Source organism: Mauremys mutica, chromosome 5 (assembly GCF_020497125.1).
Source record: "Mauremys mutica isolate MM-2020 ecotype Southern chromosome 5, ASM2049712v1, whole genome shotgun sequence".
In the NCBI taxonomy this organism is placed as follows: Eukaryota; Metazoa; Chordata; order Testudines; family Geoemydidae; genus Mauremys; species Mauremys mutica.
In genome coordinates this window covers 62,812,572-62,832,963 of record NC_059076.1, presented here as the reverse complement: position 1 = coordinate 62,832,963, position 20,392 = coordinate 62,812,572, and the positions used below count along the sequence as shown (strand labels likewise).

The following is a 20,392-nucleotide window of genomic DNA, read 5'->3' as shown; positions in this document are numbered from 1 at the left end:
GCCCTGCTCATTATTTGTTTTCTGAACATATCTAATTGTGGGTGACATTCTAGACTAGATTTATTCTTTTTCATTCTACCCCTTTTGTAAAAATGTCAATGGCCTCTTGAAGTCATTTCATTTAAGTCAATGTTGTTTCATAAATGTTTGAAATATTAAATTAAAAATGTTAAGATGAGTCATTTTTAAGTATTTGAATTTTTTTTGTCTTAATGCCTAAAATATACATTTGGTCTACAATGCACAGAGACTATCCAAAATGTAACCCACTTCTCATTTTCAGACTTTACAGTTATAATAGCTATGAAAGTGAAATAATAGGGATGGAATTCTTTCCAGAGACTTCACAAAGATCAGTTTTTTAAATAAACCTTTAGATAGTTACATCCAAATATAAAGTAAGATAGTAGTTTTAAGTATCTGTAGTCCCCAAAGTAGCAGTGTTATAACACTTTAGTCATAAAATAGATACTTATTCATTAAAACTATTTCAAATTTTGTTACTTCTAGTTGTAAACTAGAACATTATTTTAAATTATTTTATTAATGGAGATTTCTTATGAAAATTAAGAATTAAAATAAAAGGAAAAATGTGTTCATTTTAGATATTACAGACATGATTTATGCTGGTTGTACAACTAAATCTTTGGGGTTTTTTTTCCCCTCCCCACCTTGCAGATGAAGAGAAAGTTGGACCATGGCTCCGAGGTCCGTTCTTTCTCTCTGGGAAAGAAACCCTGCAAAGTCTCAGAATACACGAGGTAATTAAATGTAATAACAGATGACCTGGTCATGATTCTTATGTGTACATCCTGTCTTTCCAGCTGCTCAACCTGAATCATAGCTCATCTTAAATGTTAACACTATAGAAGAGAACTGGTGGTATTATCCCTATTAGCGTGTAGTTCAGGTGGTTAAAATTATGGAAACTGAAGTTGAGTTTTAATAGAGTAGCCAAAGTTGTATTTCTTCTTTTGAGGTTTGCTTTCAATTTCTAATATATTGCCCATCTCCAAAGAGCTTTCTACAAGGCAGAAGCATCCCTCAAAATAAAGTGTGAAATCAATACAGTTTTAAAAAGGACTTAATGGTAAGAACTTGTAAAAAGAAAGGCTTTTACAAAATATGATCAAATGTATCAATTAACTAACGCGAGTGAAATACTTGAGTGGAAAATTATGTAGACAGAACTGAACATATGATCCTAAGCAAATTACAGAAAAATGCTTGCTACCTACACTATGGTATTATTGAGTCCCCGTTCTTCTCCCTTACTCATGTTGATTAGTATGTTAGTGCACAAGTCGTTCCATTTATTTCAGTGAGAATCCTTGCAGAGTAAGATAATAATCAACATGAGTAAGGGAGCAAAATAGGGCAATTTCTGAATTAGCAAGTATATTTTATTTGCTAAAGATAAGATCTTAAATGTTCTATATGCATACATTACAGTATGCTCAGTGCTTACTGTAGTTGCCATAACAACTAGATATAATTGTTCACTGATGTCCTGCTGCATTCCATCATTTTGGAATTTGCATCATTGTAAAACTTTTCCTGCTTCTTTCCACTTAAAATTGGCTTAGGAAGTCAGTTCTTGAATATGTCACTGTGGATGTATCTTAAAAGTGTAAATTACGTTTTATACATCTCTTCTTTTAAGAGGGTTATTGCACAAATGAAAAGTTCAGAAAATGTGGGAAAGTATATTCTGTGTTTGGTCTTTGATTTTGTAAATGGCAACATTAAAGAACAGAACCTTATCTTGTTAGTGAGCAAATACAACCATTCTGACTTCCAGATCTCTCTAGTTGGTATATTATTTTTTCAATTGTTCTGTTTTCTGAGCTCATTCTGCCAAAAACCTGCCTCTTTCTGTAACAGTTCCTCACATGACACAGTCCTTGGTGTCCACAAAAAAAGACAATTCAGTAAAGTATACTGTTTGTCAAAATATATGTACTTGTTTTCAGAGGAATTGTTACTTGTCCAGCTTCCTAGAACATATGACTATATTTTAATAGAATGAAAACAAACATTCAGAAAGTTCTAAACACAAAAAGAATAAAGTATGAACAAAGATCATGTTTAATGTGATTGCAAAGGAAAAAGATTTTGCTTTTAGTTTCTGTTGTGGATTATTGCAGTTCTGACTAAAAAGTCCAATGTAGCAGAGAAAAACATTTAAATAAAGGTATAACATCCCCTATATTAAAATAAATAGCCACCAAGCATTTTATTTACTTAAAATATGTATTTTAATGCCTCTAGCCTAAAGATAGCATTTATGTTTCATGTTGTTTATAACAAGTTTCTAATTTTCTAACCCATTTTATCACCAACGTTGAAAAGCTAGCCTCTGTAGAGACTTACCTTCTAGAAAAGTTGATCATATTCAGTCCTATTTGATGATAGTTGAGAAGATGTGAAAATAGTGTCTCTCAGAAACAGAGATAGCCTTTGCTTGTTCACCCACACCAAGGGTAGAATTCAGCTCCTGTCCAGTTCAATCCCACATAAGCTTCATTCACAGAGTCTTATATTTGAACTGAAGTGTTGGATTGGCTTTTTGCTGGCCCTCTGCACAGGGGTGAACAGAATTAGAAAAGTAATTGATTTTAAAAGTATTATGGATTAACTTTAAAAGTATGACTTTTCTAAGACTTCTTTCCATTGGATTTCAGAAGGTTGAGTTTATATACAGGAAAAAACCCTTTTCATAAATAATATAGGACAATCTTATGACTTGATCTTTTGAGTCGTTTGATCATATTATATTTAATATTGTTTAGGTAAAATGATTTAATTCTTGCATCTCAATGTTTCTGTGTGTTTTCCTTGTTGTTAGAAGGAAAGACTCACAGGTCTGATGAACCTGGGGTTTGTTTGCATCTGTAAAAAAAACCATTGGGTTATTTGCATTAGCTGAATGTCCTTAAAAGATGATAGTGTTCTGTGAAACAAAGTGCTCTATATTAGCTTTTGTTTACATTAGAACTTACTGAAATATCAAGTAAAGAAATAAACCTGTTCTTATCAGTCTTTAAACTTCATCAGTTCATGCAAATTTTTGATACATGCTGGGGAAAAAATAAAACAATAAAATAAAACAAAATTAGAGTTAAAATAAATGTTAGTTATAAATAAATCTGTATTGCATCAGTTTACAGCAATGCTCTATCCAGTGAAATTGTGAAGAGCAAATCAGCTAAAGGACTAGATTTACTGCAAAATATTAAATATATTAAAGCAAAATATTTAGGAATCTCCAGTGTATTTGAATTCTACATCTTCTGCAATAGTTTGTACAGATAACTATGTTTTAAATAGGTGTTCCAAGATACGTAAGCAGGGACTATATCAGTGAGATACATCATGTAAAATGCTTCATTTACAAGATAAGGTGAGAGAAAATTGAAAGCTGGACAACATTACTGTGGTAGACTTCTCTAGGTGTTTAGACCACTCACATGGGATGGAGTTCAGGAAAGAAGAAAAAAAAAGACACCTCAGGCAGAAACATATATTCCTGTGTCTGATCTTTTAAATATGTGAGTGAGAAAATTGTGTGTAGATGGGGCAAAACTACTGCCTCCCAGCTCCCCCTCCCTCCAAAATTGTGAGATTGGTGTTAATCCATCAGTATGCAAACTTCTAAAATACAGTAAAATATACTGAAGTTAAACTATTCTGTTATCATTATACAATATTAATAGCCTCTTGCTAACAAAACGTATCAGGGACTTATATAATGGATTATTTCATTGTTTGGCAATGAGGCAGCAACATGTTTTACCATTACAGTTGAGACCTGTGAACTCCTGCTTTCCACATCACCAGAGACCAGGCACACAGGAAACATGACACACTTGGTCTTCCTTGAGAGAAAAGGATATATTTTTACTGCATCTCTTACATAAGCACTCCCTTCTGGCCAGTTGATGGAGTGGTATTCATTTGGCCTTCAGTGGATGCTACCCATTTTTTTCCTGGCAGGAAGATGAACACTAGAATGATAGAAACAGCTGTATTGATGAGAGTGAGGTTACTGACTCCTTGAATGACAAAGTTCAAACTGTTGTTGCCTGGGTAATTTCACATAAAAATCAAAACATTATTTTATATTAATTCTGATTTGTAACTGCTGTACTAAAGCATTTTAAGTATATAAACATTTTATTTTTCATAATGCAATAATTTCTGTGACTTTCACTTATTTGTATCATAGCACTACTGGGCTTGTGCCATGTTCAGCTACACCTACTACTTTTGGGGACCTGAGAGCAGCCAATGGCCAAGGACAACAACGGCGCCGGATTACATCTGTCCAGCCACCTACAGGACTTCAAGAATGGCTGAAAATGTTTCAGGTAACCAGCAACTAGAGCGTGAGACTAAATAACATCTGGAATGGTTCACCTTCATGATTTAAGAAAAAACAGCCAGCTTAATGTACCCCCAAAGTCTCTGTCATTGATTCCATGTAGTCTTGACAAAATAAATGAGCACCAACTTTAAAGGAAATACAGTTTTCCATTCCAGTTAGTTACTGTACAGATTCACAAAAATTTTGCTTTCTTGGGTTTGCTACCAAAATAAACTCTACTGTTAAGCACTTTGAAATTTTCTGCAAAATCTATCCAGCATGTTACCATTGCTGCCATTGTGGCCTCAATTTAAGAAGATGTTCATTTTGAGACTTGTAAGCATTAGTGCATGGTTAGTCTCTGTGTGATTATGATACTAAATTTTTCAGAAATCTGATAATTTAAGTGGAATAGAGGGAACTCTAGTTTATAATACTTAAAAAACTTAGTTATATGACAAAATATATTTCTGATGAAAAGGAAACTCAATGTTCATTCTTACCATTCTGTGTTTTAATCACATTCTTGGCTTGTGCATATTTGTATAGTGGAAAAGAAGAAAAAAGAGAACTTTTTTCTCTCTTCCAATAGTCTAGTCAACAATGTCTACACGAAAAGCAACACTGACAAAGAGTCTGTAAAATAAAACGGTATGCACGAATAGTAATTAATGCAGGGGCAGCCAACCTGAGCCTGAGAAGGAGCCAGAATTTACCAATGTACATTGCCAAAGAGCCACAGTAACATGTCAGCAGCCCCCCATCAGCGCCCCTTCCCCCCACTCCCAGTGCCTCCTGCCCACCAGCAGCCGTTTCGTGGCATGCAGGAGGCGGGGAGGGGGAAGAACGAGAGCATGGCAGGCTCAGGGGAAGGGGTGGAGTGGGGACAGGTCTTGAGCAATGAGCACCCCCTGGCACATTGGAAAGTTAGCGCCCGTAGCTGCAGCTCCGGAGCCAGTGCCTATACCAGGAGCCGCATATTAACTTTTGAAGAGCCACAGGTTGGCCACCCTGAATTAATGCAACGGAAGTAGAATATCTCCTACATAGATGTCTATGTGTGTGTTTAAAAATATGAAAAAACGACCTACTGATTAACAATAAAGCAATATGTTTTTTGTTTCTGAAATTACTTCTGTAACAGTTTAAAAAGAAGAGCTGGACCAATGAAAATATAAAAATTGCTTCGGTTATTATCAGCAATCACTTTTACAGGTTCAATGTAAACTTACTGATACACAGTTTTAGGCGGAAACCATTTTTTATAACTTGCTCAATGTGCATTATTTGATGATAATTTCATTATGTAACTAATCTCAGATGCAAATTCTTGCCCTTAAAAAAAGTCAAAACCTCTCCCTTCATAAATTATAAATATGTAATCTATTCATACAAAACTCATACTTTGAAGTGAAGTGGAGAAGACTAAATGATTTGCAGCAATAAGTATTCAAATTTAGTTGTTAAAGGTATGTTTTTGTGATGTTTTTTCCTAGAAAGATGTTTTTTATCCACAAGAATAAGATTTTAATGGTACATGTGCTTCTTTCTAGACACAGCAGATACTTCAACACAGCTCCTGAATATTAATCAGTTGAAAGCCTTTCTGTTATCAAAACTTAGTTTGTTTCACAACAGAGGTATTTTATTGGTAATTTTAAGTACTTGGTTTACTTTTTCACATAGTCTATAACTACATACAAAAAACAGCAGGGGGGATTTGATTTAAATCATGATTTAAATCACTAGTCAGGAAGACTCAATTTAATCATGGATTTCTACATAAAAGTGCATTCTTGTTGGTTGTTATAACCTTAATACATATTCTTCACAACTCAGATATAGATGTAGGTTTCATTTTTTTAGAAGGTATGCACTATACATTTTTTAAGTTATTTATTTTGAAAACTTTTCAGATTAGTTTTATAGCTATATCAGAAAATGAATGATTGTTTGGTTATTTCATTTACCAAAGGTAATTGAAGCAGATATTCATGAAGTCATTGGGAGGTGAACTATCTCCAATTCAACAGGTTAATCATTAATATTTGGAGGATTTTCTTGCCATGCTGTATTAGGAGGAGAACATCACCAGACAGAAATTTAAATTGTTTTATTTAACTAAAATAACCACTTTATGTATTCTGAATTTTTTCTTCAACAGCAAACATAATATTTTAGCAAAAAAAGCATATTAATTTTTGAATTTAGTTAAACATTTAAGTTTCTTAAAATCAGGTTTGCTTTTGTTAAAATTGTTTTTAACTAAAATAGTTAAATGAAATATTTAAAAAAAATTAAATAGACTGTGTCATCCAGTTCAACATAAGAAACTTAAAATATTGACTTCTGCAGTTAGCTCAGTCGTCTTCACCTTCATTTTCCAGTTTGTTCATAATCTGGAAAAGAAAAGCAAGCTTTCCTGCTTTTTCAGGTCCCAAATGATTTCTCAGTTTGGAATGAATTAGTCCAAAGGAAGAAAATATTCTTTCTACCCTGGCAGAAGAAGCTACTGCTGTTAAAAGTGAGATTATCACTTCAACAGTCTCTGAATCCTAGTGCTTAAGTGATTTCCACCAGTTCACTGGTGTGACTTTCTTTAAAACATCATCAGCAAACATATATTTCTTGAATGGTTCACCCTTAGCTCTGGAGTTTATTATAGTTGGCATTATGGAAGGATGATTGCTGGATATCCGTATCATGGCCAACTCCTCCTCTTCTTCAGCAGTTAAGGTTTGACCCTGGTACTGAGTATTGAGAATATTGTCAAGAAAATGAGCTGGAGAGAGTGCTTGTCCCATTCGTTTTGTTTTTTTTAATACTTGTATTTTTAACTCTGTCATTGCATATGTCTCTTTTTAAGATCTCACACAGTTCCTTTCAAATTTCAACAGCGTCAGCAATAAAACAGCTATTTCCCTGCATTTTGTTCAAGGCTACAGAAATAGGTTTTGAGTACTCAGTATGTGTTCAACATTTCTCTTAAGCCCAATGTTGAGAACTTTGGCTATAACAGTGTCATCTATTTTTTCACGATTTTGTTCACAATTCGTCATCAGATTAGGCTAGTTCTTAATATAGTGCTCAGAACAATCCACTACTGAGTTCCATTGCACGTCTTGTGAGAGAGTTAACTTGGTTCCTCCTACTTTTTTCAGAGCAGCTGCTGCAAAGCAGTTGTTACGGAAGTATTTTGCAATTTAAACATTAGCCTTTATTTCTGGAACACTGAAGTCTTTGGCTAGAAGGTGCATCAAATGAGCACTGCAACTGTATGTTATTAGCTTGGGACTCTTTACTCTTCTAAATAATTTCTTCTCATCTTGGATACATTTGCAGCATTGTCTGTGACTAAGCTGCGTACTAGACATTTTAATTTTTTTTCACAGTTTTATAGGTTTTACTGCTACTTCTTGTGAATATTCTGCTGTGTGTGCATTTCTTGATATATCCATTGTTTTCTGTAAGGAAGACATTCCCTTCTTCTGTTGTCACACAAGCACATACAACAGGACATTGCTCCACCCATCAAGACTCAGGTTAACAATTTTACCCTCTAAACCTTTTTCACACTGCTCAATTTCTCTTTCATACACTTTATCCAGCAATTTGCCTGCGACATCTGCTCTGTTGTGTGGACTGTATCCTGGTATTAATGACTGACCCATGTTAATGAAGTGTGGGTTCTCAATCATACAGACAGGAGAGTTTGTTGCATAAACAAACCGGGCAATTTTTTCAGCAATTACTTCTTTTTGTAATCTGCTGGTTCTTATCGCAAACTTACCTATGGTTGTTTCTGGATGATGGAGATTTTTTTTTCTTTTTGCTACAGGTGATATGCTGTGGCTATATGACATACATGATGTGATTGAAACACTATCATTGTCAGATAACTCTGAAACTATAGAAAATGATAGTGATCTTGAAGGTGGATAGTCTTCAGAATCCTGTGTGTTGAGGATGGGTTCTCCTAAACAAAACAAGTCAATGCAGTTATTTAATTATTGTTACCAGACTGCTCATTTAGTATTACTCATTGCATTCCCTGACAATAAGTACTACTTTAAAGGTGAAATTGTAAAAGGAATATCTGCCTATTTCAGTTATTTATTTTTTATCACAACTGCATCTAAAATGATAGTACCATAGAGTAACAACTATATTTTTTGCTCAAACATGAGAATTCAAGAATAGTCCAGAAGGAAGACAGGCAGCCCTTAAGAAAGAAGTATGAAATAAAAAAGTTTACTATCCTGAAGATTCTGCATATTCAGACATGTTCCTTTCATCATCTTCAACACAGCTTCCTTCTGAGAAGGAACACTTCTCATGATGATGTTTCATTTAGGCAACCAGGCCTTGCATTTCTTTGTTGCACTGTTTACATTTTGCACGCATGCCTGTCTTACCCACAGGTAGAGGAACTTCATTAAAATATTTCCAAACTGGGTCTCTTTTACGGCCTGCTGTCATGATAGGTTTTCCCTTCTAGTGAGAGAATGGTATGGTAGATCTCAAATCAATGAAGGCTACACTCAGAAAGACCTCAAGACTTCTGAAATATGCTGCTCAAACAGTTTAACTTTGTTTCTACTGCCTGTCCCTCCCTTCTCACATTTATCTCCAGACTTCTTCTCCTTGTCCAGATCTATTCCACCCCCAACAATCTTCTAGTCATTGAACTTTTTGAAACTTTGCACTTTTACAGAAAGGTAAAGGATTGGCTCTGTGTATATAAATCTTTATTTGTTTGTTTGTTTGTTAACAATTTTGCTGTTAACAAGCATGTTACCTCTGGAGAGACAAATCCTCAGTTTGAGAACTGCAAAACTAAACATCTCTGATGATATCTTCTAGACGGAGCACTGAGTCCCACTGGGTAGATAGAAAGATTAACCTAAATAATCTATACAGAAGCCCCTGGATCCCCATAAGATTGGGTCCCTAATCCATGAACTATTAGAATTCATGTACAAAACTTTTCTTAAACAGTACATGAATATATTGTCTCATACTATAGAATTAGAATGTATAATCCCTGGAAAAACAGAGTATGTGAAGTGAGAGGCTGAATATTTTCTGAGTGCATAGGAAGAGATGGGAAAGGAAGAGGCTGTTAGTCAATGGGAATTTTGCCGGTCAGGACTGCAAAATGAGGCCCCTTTATGGTTGCAGATTGTTATGAATGACACTTGTTAGATACATATATTAGCCTACAGAAAAACTGTTTCAGTAACAAATAAACCTGCTCTTAATAAAAATGTAACTAGACATTTAAACTAATGTTTTAGGTCATGATTTCAAAAAGAGCCTAAAGTTATATTTCTAAATCATGATTTAGGCTCCTAAATAAGTGATTTTCAAAAGTGCTGATCATGCAGAAGTTCCCACTGATTACTTCAGTTGGAGCAATAGGTGTTCAGCACTTGTGAAAATCAAGCCAGTTATTTTGGAGCCTAACTTTTGAAACTCTTGGCCTTCAGGTTTAAAGTCACATCTCCTTGACTCCTCTAAGGGCACTTACCTTTATTACCTTTATTTCTCTATAGGAAAATAAAAACTTGCACAAAGTATAGTTAAAAATTACTTAAGATGGTGCAGTTTCTGAGCATGCACTGACAGTGTCACTCTTACAATCTGATATTTTGTTTCTGTATGGCAATCAAAATGGGAGCGCTTTCTCCCTTATTAGTATAGCATGGCTGTTAAGTCCGTTAAGTAGCACTATCCTATTTGTCTATAAATCTAGTTATACCGACAGTGTCTTCGCAATCAATTTTAAAATTGAATTCCCAGACCAAAAATAAACAAAACAAAACCAACTTAGTTAAATTAGAGGTACAGTTGTAACTGTTTTAGTTGTGGGGAAAAAATCCTAAGAAAACTCTGCAGTTTTCTCAAAAGCTTGTAAGCTTGCCTGGAAGTCAAAATAAGATTACTCTTTGAAAGAAAATTTTACAAAGGATTGGAAATGCACAGTTCTTGATGCCATGCAACCTTAATGCCTGTCCATCTCCTGCCAATCTGCCATCCAGTATTCCTGTCTGCCTAGTGTGTAAAATGGAGACATTTTGATGAAGGACTTCTGATTGTAAGGACTTCAAGTAGTTCATCGCGTGGAGCTGGGAATATCTTAAATCCACTTTACTTATGTTGCTGCTTGTGGAATCAAGAAACTCTGGAATATATGACTTTGGTTTTGAATGTATGTTTCTGCTACATAAGTATGATTTGATTTGTCATCCACCTGGTGCACAGGTATATCAACTACATAAATTTTAGTTTAGCCATTAAGAGTCTTATGGCCTCAGATATTAATGATCAGTTTCAGTACAACATAATTCTGTATAATTAGGGGGATCTGTCTCAAACACTTGTCTTGAATCGATCATTTCTGACGAATAGAGATTTTCTTTTCCGTCTGAATGGTTCAAAATAAGACACAAATGGTTTCCTGTAATTAGTGTACATTTTGCTTTAAATGCTATAGTGGCATACAGTCTCTATAAACTTGATTGAAATAGTTCAATAAGATTACTTTACAATTTCTAGAGTCACTGCTTCAATTGAGATGTGCATTGTTTGAGGATTTGTCTCCTGGTCTTACAACTTCGTATCCTGGTTTCATACATCTGTTCTGAGGATAATGTGGGTGGCACTGAAGTAGAGTTATAGTTATTTGAGTTCTATTAACTGTATATTCCCATTCATTTGAATTTCCAGGCTAATGTCTGAGTCTTTTAAGAACACTAAAATGTTCTAAGAAGTCTTTTAATTTACTCTTTGATCTGAGCTCAGTGCTTTGAACATGACAACTAAAAGAAAGTCTCTGCCCCAAGAAGCTTATAATTTAAAGGACACAATCAGATAAGACATAATGCAGTTGGGGAGACAGAGTAGAGCTGATGGGGAAAAGGTTCCATTGGAAAATTTCCAATCAGTAAATACTGATTTCTGCAAAATTCCAACAAGAATTTGTTTTGAAAGAAAAGTTGAAAAGAAACATTTCAATAAGGTTGAAACATCCAGTTCATTCAACATTCAGCCTTTTTTAAACAGAATCTTTAGATATTCCATTTTATATCATATATAATTTTGGCAACCTAAAAAATGTTTTACTTCTGTCTTGCAAATTTTGAAAGTGAAATTCCTCATGAAACCAAAAATCCAGTTCCTGCCAAGTTCATCTGGAGGCAGAATTACATCAAATATTAATCCCTTCTTTACTCTCTCCCTAAACTTTTCCCACTTACATACTATTGTGGTAAGGGGGCATTTGTCTAACATGGGAAAAGTTTGTGAAACCTCCTCGTTTAAATGAAGAGAGGTGGGAATCTGGCACACTGGGATTGGAAAATCTTTTTCTATGCATAATAATGTCAATCAGTAGAGGAGCTGGTAAGCACCATCACTTTGCCTATAACTGAGAGTGTTTGCTCTCGGCAGCTATGATAGTGTCCAGCTTCTGCCACTTCTGGCAAAAAGACTATTTCTTTCAGATAAAGACCTAGCCACAGTAATTCACACATTCGTCACTTCCTCTCTGGTATTCTGCAGTTCTCTTTACCTCCACCTAGACAAGATGTTCATGAAGAAACTGTAACAGGTACAACACCGTGGTCCATCTCCTAAGCAGAACAAGCACTAGACTATATATCATGCCAGTGTTCTACAACCTATACTGTCTTCCCACGCACTTTCAGATCCAATTCAAGGTTCTGGTATTTGAGTAGAAAGCCCTCACTTGGACAAGTCCACATCATATCAAAGACTGCCTTCTCTAAGAACATAAGAACAGCCATACTGGGTCAGACCAAAGGGTCATTTAGGCCAGTATCCTCTTTTCTGACCGTGGCCAATGACAGGTGCTCCAGCAGGAATGAACAGAACAGGTAATCATCAAGTAATCCGTCCCCTGTCGCCCATTCCCAGCTTCTGGCAAACAGAAGCTAGGGACACCATCCCTACCATCCTGGCTAATAGCCATTGATGGACCTATCCTCCATGAATTTATCTAGTCCTTTTTTGAACCCTGGTATAGTCTTGGCCTTCACAAGATTCTCTGGCAAGGAGTTCCACCGGTTGCCTGTGTTGTGTAAAGAAATACTTCCTTTTGTTTTAAACCTGCTGCCTATTAATTTCATTTGGTGACCCCTAGTTCTTGTGTTATGAGATGGAGTAAATAACACTTCCTTATTTATTTTCTCCACACCAGTCATGATTTTAGACCTCTGTCATCTCCCCCTTAGTCGTCTCTTTTCCAACTGAAAGTCCCGGTCTTATTAATCTCTCCTCATATGAAAGCTGTTCCGTGCCCCTAATAATTTTTGTTGCCCTTTTCTGAACCTTTTCTAATTCCAATATATCTTTTTTGAGCGGGGGCAACCGCATCTGCACACAGTATTCAAGATGTGGGTATAGCATAGATGTATATAGAGGCACTATGGTAGTTCCTGTCTTATCTATCCCTTTGTTAATGATTTCTAACATTCTATTTGCTTTTTGCCTGGCACTGCACACTGAGTGAATGTTTTCAGAGAACTATCCACAATGACTCCAAGATCTTTCTTGAGTGGTAACAGCTAATTTAGACCCCATCATTTTATATGTATAGTTGGGATTATGTTTTCCAACGTGCACTACTTTGCATTTATCAACATTGAATTTCATCTGCCATTTCGTTGCTCAGTCACCTAGTTTTGAAAGATCTTTTTGTAGCTCTTTGCAGTCTGCCTGAGACTTAACTATATTGAGGAGTTTTGTATCATCTGCAAATTTTGCCACCTCCCTGTTTACCCCTTTTTCCATTTCATTTATGAAGATGTTGAATAGGACTGGTCCCAGTACAGACTCTGGGGGACACCACTATTTACCTCTCTTTAATCTGAAAACTGACCATTTATTCCTACCCTTTGTTTCCTATCTTTTAACCAGTTACCAATCCATGAGAGGACCTTCCCTCTTATCCCATGACAGCTTCAGTCAACATAGTTATGTTTTGCCTTGCACACTACGTTTATCCAATCCAAATACGTGTTTGAGGGAGCTGAAGGCAGTGTTTTCAACAGCAAAACCAACACACTGGTTCACCCTCCCAAAAGGAGATCAGGAAGAGCCCCTTCTCTCCATCTTCAGGTATCTCTGTAAGACACATCTTTCAACCACTAAAAGAATTCAACAGCACACCAAAAAGTAATAATCTAGATTAAACCTAGAGCAGGTCAAAGTATGAAAATGCTCAAAGTAGGTAAGAGATCTAATTGCCTCCACCCAGCTAGTCCACAATATGTGTTTTTAGTCCATGTAGTGGTCTTTACTATTACAGTGTTAAATATTATATAAATGCTTCTTGATAGTAAGGCACAAAAACAGGAGTGGGAGGAAAAAAGGAGGGAGTGAGGCTGACATCTTTATAGCCCAAATGGGTTCAGAAATCAAGAACAATTTATTTAATGTTTTAGGGAGAAAAACCTTTATTTAACTAGCAAACTGAAAGAACTAGCTGGAGTTTCATTCAGTGTGAGCCTGCATGCAGTTTTCACACACCAGCATTGATGTGGCGTGGTCAGCGCATACAAATTCCCTGCATTCTCCACATTGCTTGCAGCTCTTGTGGTCAAATGACCTTAAGCAAATGTGGCAGCATCCACTGCCAAGTCTGCAGGGTGATCCCATGGTATCTGGTTTTTTATAGTAGCCAAGGGATGAGAGTGCTGCTTTGATGGGCATGGTGAGATGATGGATATCAAGGATTCTTCTCTTTATATGTGCATCTTTGAGTCATTCTCCTAGATTGACAAGGAATAAGTGCCTTGTTTTCGTTGAGTGTGGTGCCAAACAGGATCACTGCTGACTCAAATAAGGAAACCGGGATGCCAGCAACATCACGCATGTTGAAGAAAAGAAACATTGGCCACCTTTTTATCTTGCACCCACAGGAGTACATTCTTGCAAGATGGTCCATGTTGTTGACAGCACTTTTAGTGTCATAATGGAGAATTATGTGGGGTTTCTTTTTGTCTCCTCCTAGAACCTTGTCAAGATGCATCATCGATAGTATTATTACCAACTTGCCCTTCTTTGGAACATAGGAAGCCAGGGTAAGTGGCCCAGCAAACCTGAACACTGATGGCAGTTTTTCTCTGCTCCAATGTGGATGCATCTCACTCGGTACATCTGGCTTGTTTCACTGCATTGTTCCAACATAGGCAAATTTTCATTAAGTAGATCTTCAGTAAGCTTAATACTGGTGAAGTTATCCCCAACTGTGTTTCTTCCAGTCTTATACCGGGGCTGAACATAAGCTCCTCATCATCTGAAAATGACCCTGATGAACAGTCAATGGAAATGTAGTCTTCCTTTTTAGAGCTACTCTTGACATGAACTGGCACAACATCACTGTCATCTAATAAGTTGTCATCACAAAACAACTTACTTTCAGAGTTGCAAATAATTTTTCTAATAATCAGAAGCAGAATATCATGCCTGATTGTTCACCTTCTTGAATTGCACAACACAGAAAATGCCCTCAAGAGTCTCGTTAGTCTGCAGTGTTTGGAGCACAATATCTAGACAGACAATCCCCTCAAGAGTGGTAGACAGAGAGCCACCATTAGTCCACTGTGTTGAGGATACCTAACAAGCCCAGATTTGAAGGGACCAACCTCCCTGGAGTACCTTCTACCATAGGGTAACTGTATGCACCAACCGCTGTCACTGCAATCCATTATCCAGTTAGCATATGCTAACTATTACAGTACAAGATACTCACACTAGAAGCAAATGCGTACATAGAGCTACTAAAAACAGAGGATCGTGCAATATGTTTGGGCTAAATTTGTGCCCCGCATACTGTTTTGATACAGAAAAAATATTTTTCATGCTAAATTACATTTTTTTAATTTAGCTGAATTGTGTTTCTGTGTCTAGGTAACAGTGTCCTAAAACTGTATAATTGGAGGGCGACTGATTCATGAGGTATCACAACATATATGCTTGCAGCGTACAAAATTCCCATGAATGTGGAGGAAGGTTAATGGAGCTTTTTTGCCTGGAACATTTTTAGGAATCTAAAATGTTTGAGTTGCTTAGTAACAAAAATGTTTGAAAGTTTGCATCATTGCTTGGCACCTATTTACTTTTTAGTTTACAAACATGTTCACTGTTATTGTTTATACAAAATGCACACTTACTCCTTCCCCTCTCTGTCTCTGGTGAATGTGCTGTGTGCCATTTTTTGCTAACAGGTCAATCTATAGATCACAGAAATGCTAATCTAATGAAAATAATGTCATTCCCCCATCAATGTATTTATCTGGCAAGACTACTCACTCAACAAAATTTTCCACAGCAAATATTTTTCCTCAGAGATCTCTTACTATTACCAGTTTATTTTTAAAAACATGAAAGACCAATTGGGAGAGCTCCCTAGAGTAAACCTCTTTTAGCAGTTGATTGCTTGGAAGGGTCTTAAGGTTGTTGCCTCTAGCCAACCTATAAAGCTGAAGGAATAGATTTCACTGTCTTAAAGTTTGTTTTCCCCTGTGAAGGGGGAGGGGGTGGGAGGCAGTGTGTGCCTCTCAGTTTAGTTCTACATGGTATTTTGTCAGTAAAGATAAGAGTAAGGATTACTTACACTGAGTTGCAATATTGTCATCAGAATTTAGGGACCATTAACAATTTTTATCGATTTACAACTACAGCAAACATCTGCCACAGCACAAAATGTTGATATTCAAGTTCTTTGAATTATTTTTACTATATTAATTACTAACAGAATTGGATTATAATGATTTTGAAAGTTATGAGAGACTAATACAGATACTGTGGCTTCAGTGTATTTTCCCTTTTATTTTCCTATAATTCAAAAGTAGTTTGATCAGATTAAATGTTGCAAACATTTCTAGATAGTGTCAACAAGTATCTTGGAATAAAAAACAAAACAGTTTTTAAAACAGCTGATGAGATAAGCAGCTGCTGTGTATGTACACTAACTACTTTACTTAAAAGGATTTTCAGAAGTATGGTTTATGGTTTGATTGATAGTTTTGATATCTATGGTTTATTGTTTGTATGATTGATAGTTTTCAATTGAGATAGTTCCCACTGAAAGAGTCCTATTGTAAAGCTCTAAAAGATGTTGATAGGAGCATCTTTGAAACCTCCACTGAGATCAAGTTTTTTAAAAAATATATATATTTTTAAATTTTTAAATCCCAGACCTACTTCTACCAGCCTATATCATCTCGTCAGTTGACAGCAGGGAATGCTATGGTTCAGGTTTCAGTCTCCTCTAACGTCGCATCCCAGTCCTCAAATCTTGCCAATGTCTTCCAACAAAAAGTGTGAAGTCAGGAGCTAATTTTCCTAATATTTCTAATGAGTTAATTAAAAAAAATTCTTAAAACTACAAAGATAACTTTTTACATCATAAAGAAGAGTAAATTACTGTTCTGCTCACAGTTCATCTTTCTGACTTCTACTCTATTCCTAACTTGCCTCACTACGTCTAGGCATTGTAGTATATGATCAGTAATAATATACCCTAATTTCAAATCCAAAGAATGATAATGCACAATATGGCAAATCTAGGTCTTGAGGCACAGGTTAAGTGGTATATGAATCTTAATTCTAAACTATCTTTCTTTCTCATATTTCAGTCAGCCCTTTCAACTGTAATGTAATGTGTTAATTTACTTGTATATGCCATTCTAGAACCCATATGTTCAAAAATATGAATATGAATCTACTTAGAAAACACTGTTGCTGTTTCATTTTCTGTCCTCTTACACTTTGTTCATGCTCTAATTTGTTTGCTAAATCAGTTCTTTCTATTGTTTTTTCTCTTGAAATTGTTTTTGCATAACAAATCAAAATCTGTTGAGCACAGATGAGTTTGAGAAAGACATGCTTATCAGATATGCCATATATTCCGTTATTAATTTTTCTGCAGATGCTGCTAATCTGCTGTACTCTCAGATGAGTGCCTATTTAAAGTCATCAAATTTTATGCTGCCATTAGTATGAATGTGAAGTAAGAAAATTACTAGTCGAAATTCCCTGTTTACTTAGTAAATTGGTGTTTACAAAATCAAATATTGGTTTACAGCCAGGATTCTGAAATATAACATTGTGGCAGATGAACATATAGTAGTAATACCTTTGGGCAATAAGCAAAACGATGTATTTTAGAGAAAGTTGCCACTTGGTGTTTTTTGGTTTGATTCTCTCCCCACACCCTATTTAAAGTTTCTAATGAAACAGTGAAATTTTGATGGCTGAAATTGGACATTTCATTTGAATACCCATTGGAGTGAGTACTCTTGCATTAATCACTTCACTCTCAACACATTCTAAATTGGTTTTAAAACAATGTACAATTTTTTTAGCTATTCATGTTGGATTTTAATGTTATAGATCATACTCATCAACACAATAGATACACTTCTCTATTGGCACTTGAGTTTGGGTTCTAAACATTTTCCATCCATTTTATTTTGCTTAATTTTAAATGATTATTACAAAAACCCTAACAAATTATTTTGTGTGGGTAAGATATTTATCCATAGGAAGCCTAAACACACTATCGCTGGGTATCCTGCATACTCACTTTTTTGCAAAGTAGCTTATAAGTATTGTATACTAAAATAGTACAAACACTGAACATATCTTTCTCTCTTATAGAGCTGGAGTGGACCAGAGAAGTTACTTGCTTTAGATGAACTCATTGATAGTTGTGAACCAACACAAGTGAAACATATGATGCAAGTGATAGAGCCCCAGTTTCAACGAGACTTTATTTCCTTGCTCCCAAAAGAGGTGAGGATTATCAGTTAATGCTGGGCTCTGGGTGCTGTTTGACCATGTAATGCATCATCTATCACCTTTAAACATTTCCATGCTAATTATGGTATTCAGTATTGTCAATTTAACACTGTTAATTGGTGTTAAAGAGGACTACAAGTTGACAAACTGCCATGTCTTAATAATGTAATTCTCAGATTAATGTATGATTTTGAGATAAAGGCCAGATTTTTGAAGATATTTAGGCACCATTTGGGATTTTCAGAAGTGCCTATTTCCATCTTCAAGCACCTTAAAATCTTTTAAAAAATCTGTCCAAGTGACTTTCTTTCAACTACTGAGATAAGTTCCATGTTGTACTATAAGTCATTTGAGTTCTTTCAGCTTAGCTAGGTTTTCTTTAACCACGTTTTCCTTCTGGTTATTTAGTGTCTTGTCTCTGACTGATTTGCCAGTTTTAGTCTTGCATATATTCTGTATCATCAGCGTGTACGTTTTGATCATCATCCCCTCCACATTTTGAAGAGACAACAAAACACTCAAAATATACAAATTTATCCTTGATTTGTAACATGCACCTATCATTCTCCAGGTGTATGCATTATTAAATCTGCATTAAATCTGTTAATGTTACTTGTATAATTAAAAGAGAACTTGACAAATTCCCCAGCAACAAGGACCCGAAAACTCCAATCCCCTTATTCTAACCCCCAGTCAATCCCATGGGTAAACAAATATCTTTCAATATACCCTGCAGGTCAGCAACTCAGACTCTGTCAGGTCAATAGGGAAGCAAGTACTAGATTCAAGGATCCTCCATTGAGAACATACAACCTAAGGAATTTGGTGAGAGTACTTCTGAAGTAGTCCAAGTAGTCCACAGTTGGTATAGAGTAGTATGAGAGAGGTGGTCCATTAGGCTATGTCTATGCTATGGAGGCTATGGGAGCATAGCCCCATAGCACAGGCAGAGTGTACACTGACAAGGAGTTTTTCTGTTGGTTTATGAACACCGCCTTCCTGAATGTCGTTAGCTACGTTGACAGAAGCAGTCTTCCACTGGCATAGCTGAATCTACAATGGAGGTTTTTTGTCTTTTTCACACTCCTGACCGACATAGCTATGCTGATATATCTTTAAGTGTTGACCAAGCCTTAGATATCCAGGCCTTAAAACAAATGCCTTAGTTCTTAGAGGGTTAGTGAAAATTAGTGGCTTTACTGCTGACTGGTTTTTATGGTATACTTGACTGTTTTTCACGTGGGTGTCCACCAGTACAACTACCCAGTACCTGCTAGTTTGTTCCCTATTAAAATTTTGCTTCTGGTTTTAATTACTTTATTAGCTAAGAGATTTTCTTGGTAGAAACATGGATTTTTCTTTTCCTACACCTTTTAAAGCATTCTTAGTACTGTTATGCTGGTGTTAGAATATGTTCCTTATGTTCTTCATGTGTATTAAGACTGTTCTTGTGTTCCATTCTCTGGCATTCCTTTCAGCGTAAGCTATATATTTTTAATACTTAGATAGTCGTGGCCCCTGTTTTCCTTTCATGTGCTAGTGTAGTATCTTTGTAACTGTGGAAAGTGTCATAGCCATCCTTTGGGGTTAATTGGATCACTTTTGTTAGGGGATGGAAGTAATATATGCTATGAATATTAACTAAACATGCACAGTGCATGTAACTAATATTGACACACGTGTTTTCTACACCCAGTTTCTTTGGAATCCTTCACTTGTTTGTGAGGAATACTATGGGGAAAGAAACATACCATGTTGTGTTATTCCTAGAGAAGCTGCCCAAAGCCTTCTATAGTTCAGAAGCACAAGAAGGGTTGGGTGGAGTTGTAGGAATCTTACATTTTGAAAGGAGGGAAGATGCTTTATCACTCCTACAGTTTGGAAAACTGGATACATGTAATGAATATCACCAATGCTTAAATCTCAATTTCCCTCACATGATTTAGCACCCAAACTAATCCAACTACAAATAATCCTCTTTTTATGTTGTGTATCATTTGTGCTGTCCTTGCTCTTAGTCTTAAAGAGTATGTCTACATGGCAGTTAAACACCCTCAGCTGGCCTATGGCAGCTGACAAGCTCACCAGGCTTGGGCTGTGGGGCTGGGAGGATCCAGAGCCCTGGCTCTAGCACAAGCCCAAACATCTACACCACAATTTTACAGCCCTACAGTATGTTCCATGAGCCTGAGTCGT

The 20,392-nt window shown here is 36.0% G+C and overlaps 1 protein-coding gene and 1 long non-coding RNA gene across 6 annotated transcripts in view; one reads left to right on the top strand and one right to left on the bottom strand.

Moving 5' to 3' along the window:
* FBXW7 (F-box and WD repeat domain containing 7) overlaps positions 1-20,392 on the top strand; it is a 278,082-nt gene that overhangs the window by 231,535 nt on the left and 26,155 nt on the right. For all 5 annotated transcript variants that reach the window (XM_045018642.1, XM_045018646.1, XM_045018644.1 and 2 more), the window contains 3 exons: positions 679-761; positions 4,229-4,370; positions 18,056-18,190. In XM_045018642.1, the coding sequence (XP_044874577.1) occupies positions 679-761; positions 4,229-4,370; positions 18,056-18,190 (360 nt within the window). The remainder of the gene's footprint in view (positions 1-678; positions 762-4,228; positions 4,371-18,055; positions 18,191-20,392) is intronic.
* Positions 8,215-20,392, bottom strand: part of LOC123371264 — a 35,517-nt gene continuing 23,339 nt past the window's right edge. The window contains exon 3 of the long non-coding RNA XR_006579737.1: positions 8,215-8,342. This is a non-coding gene — a long non-coding RNA (uncharacterized LOC123371264). The remainder of the gene's footprint in view (positions 8,343-20,392) is intronic.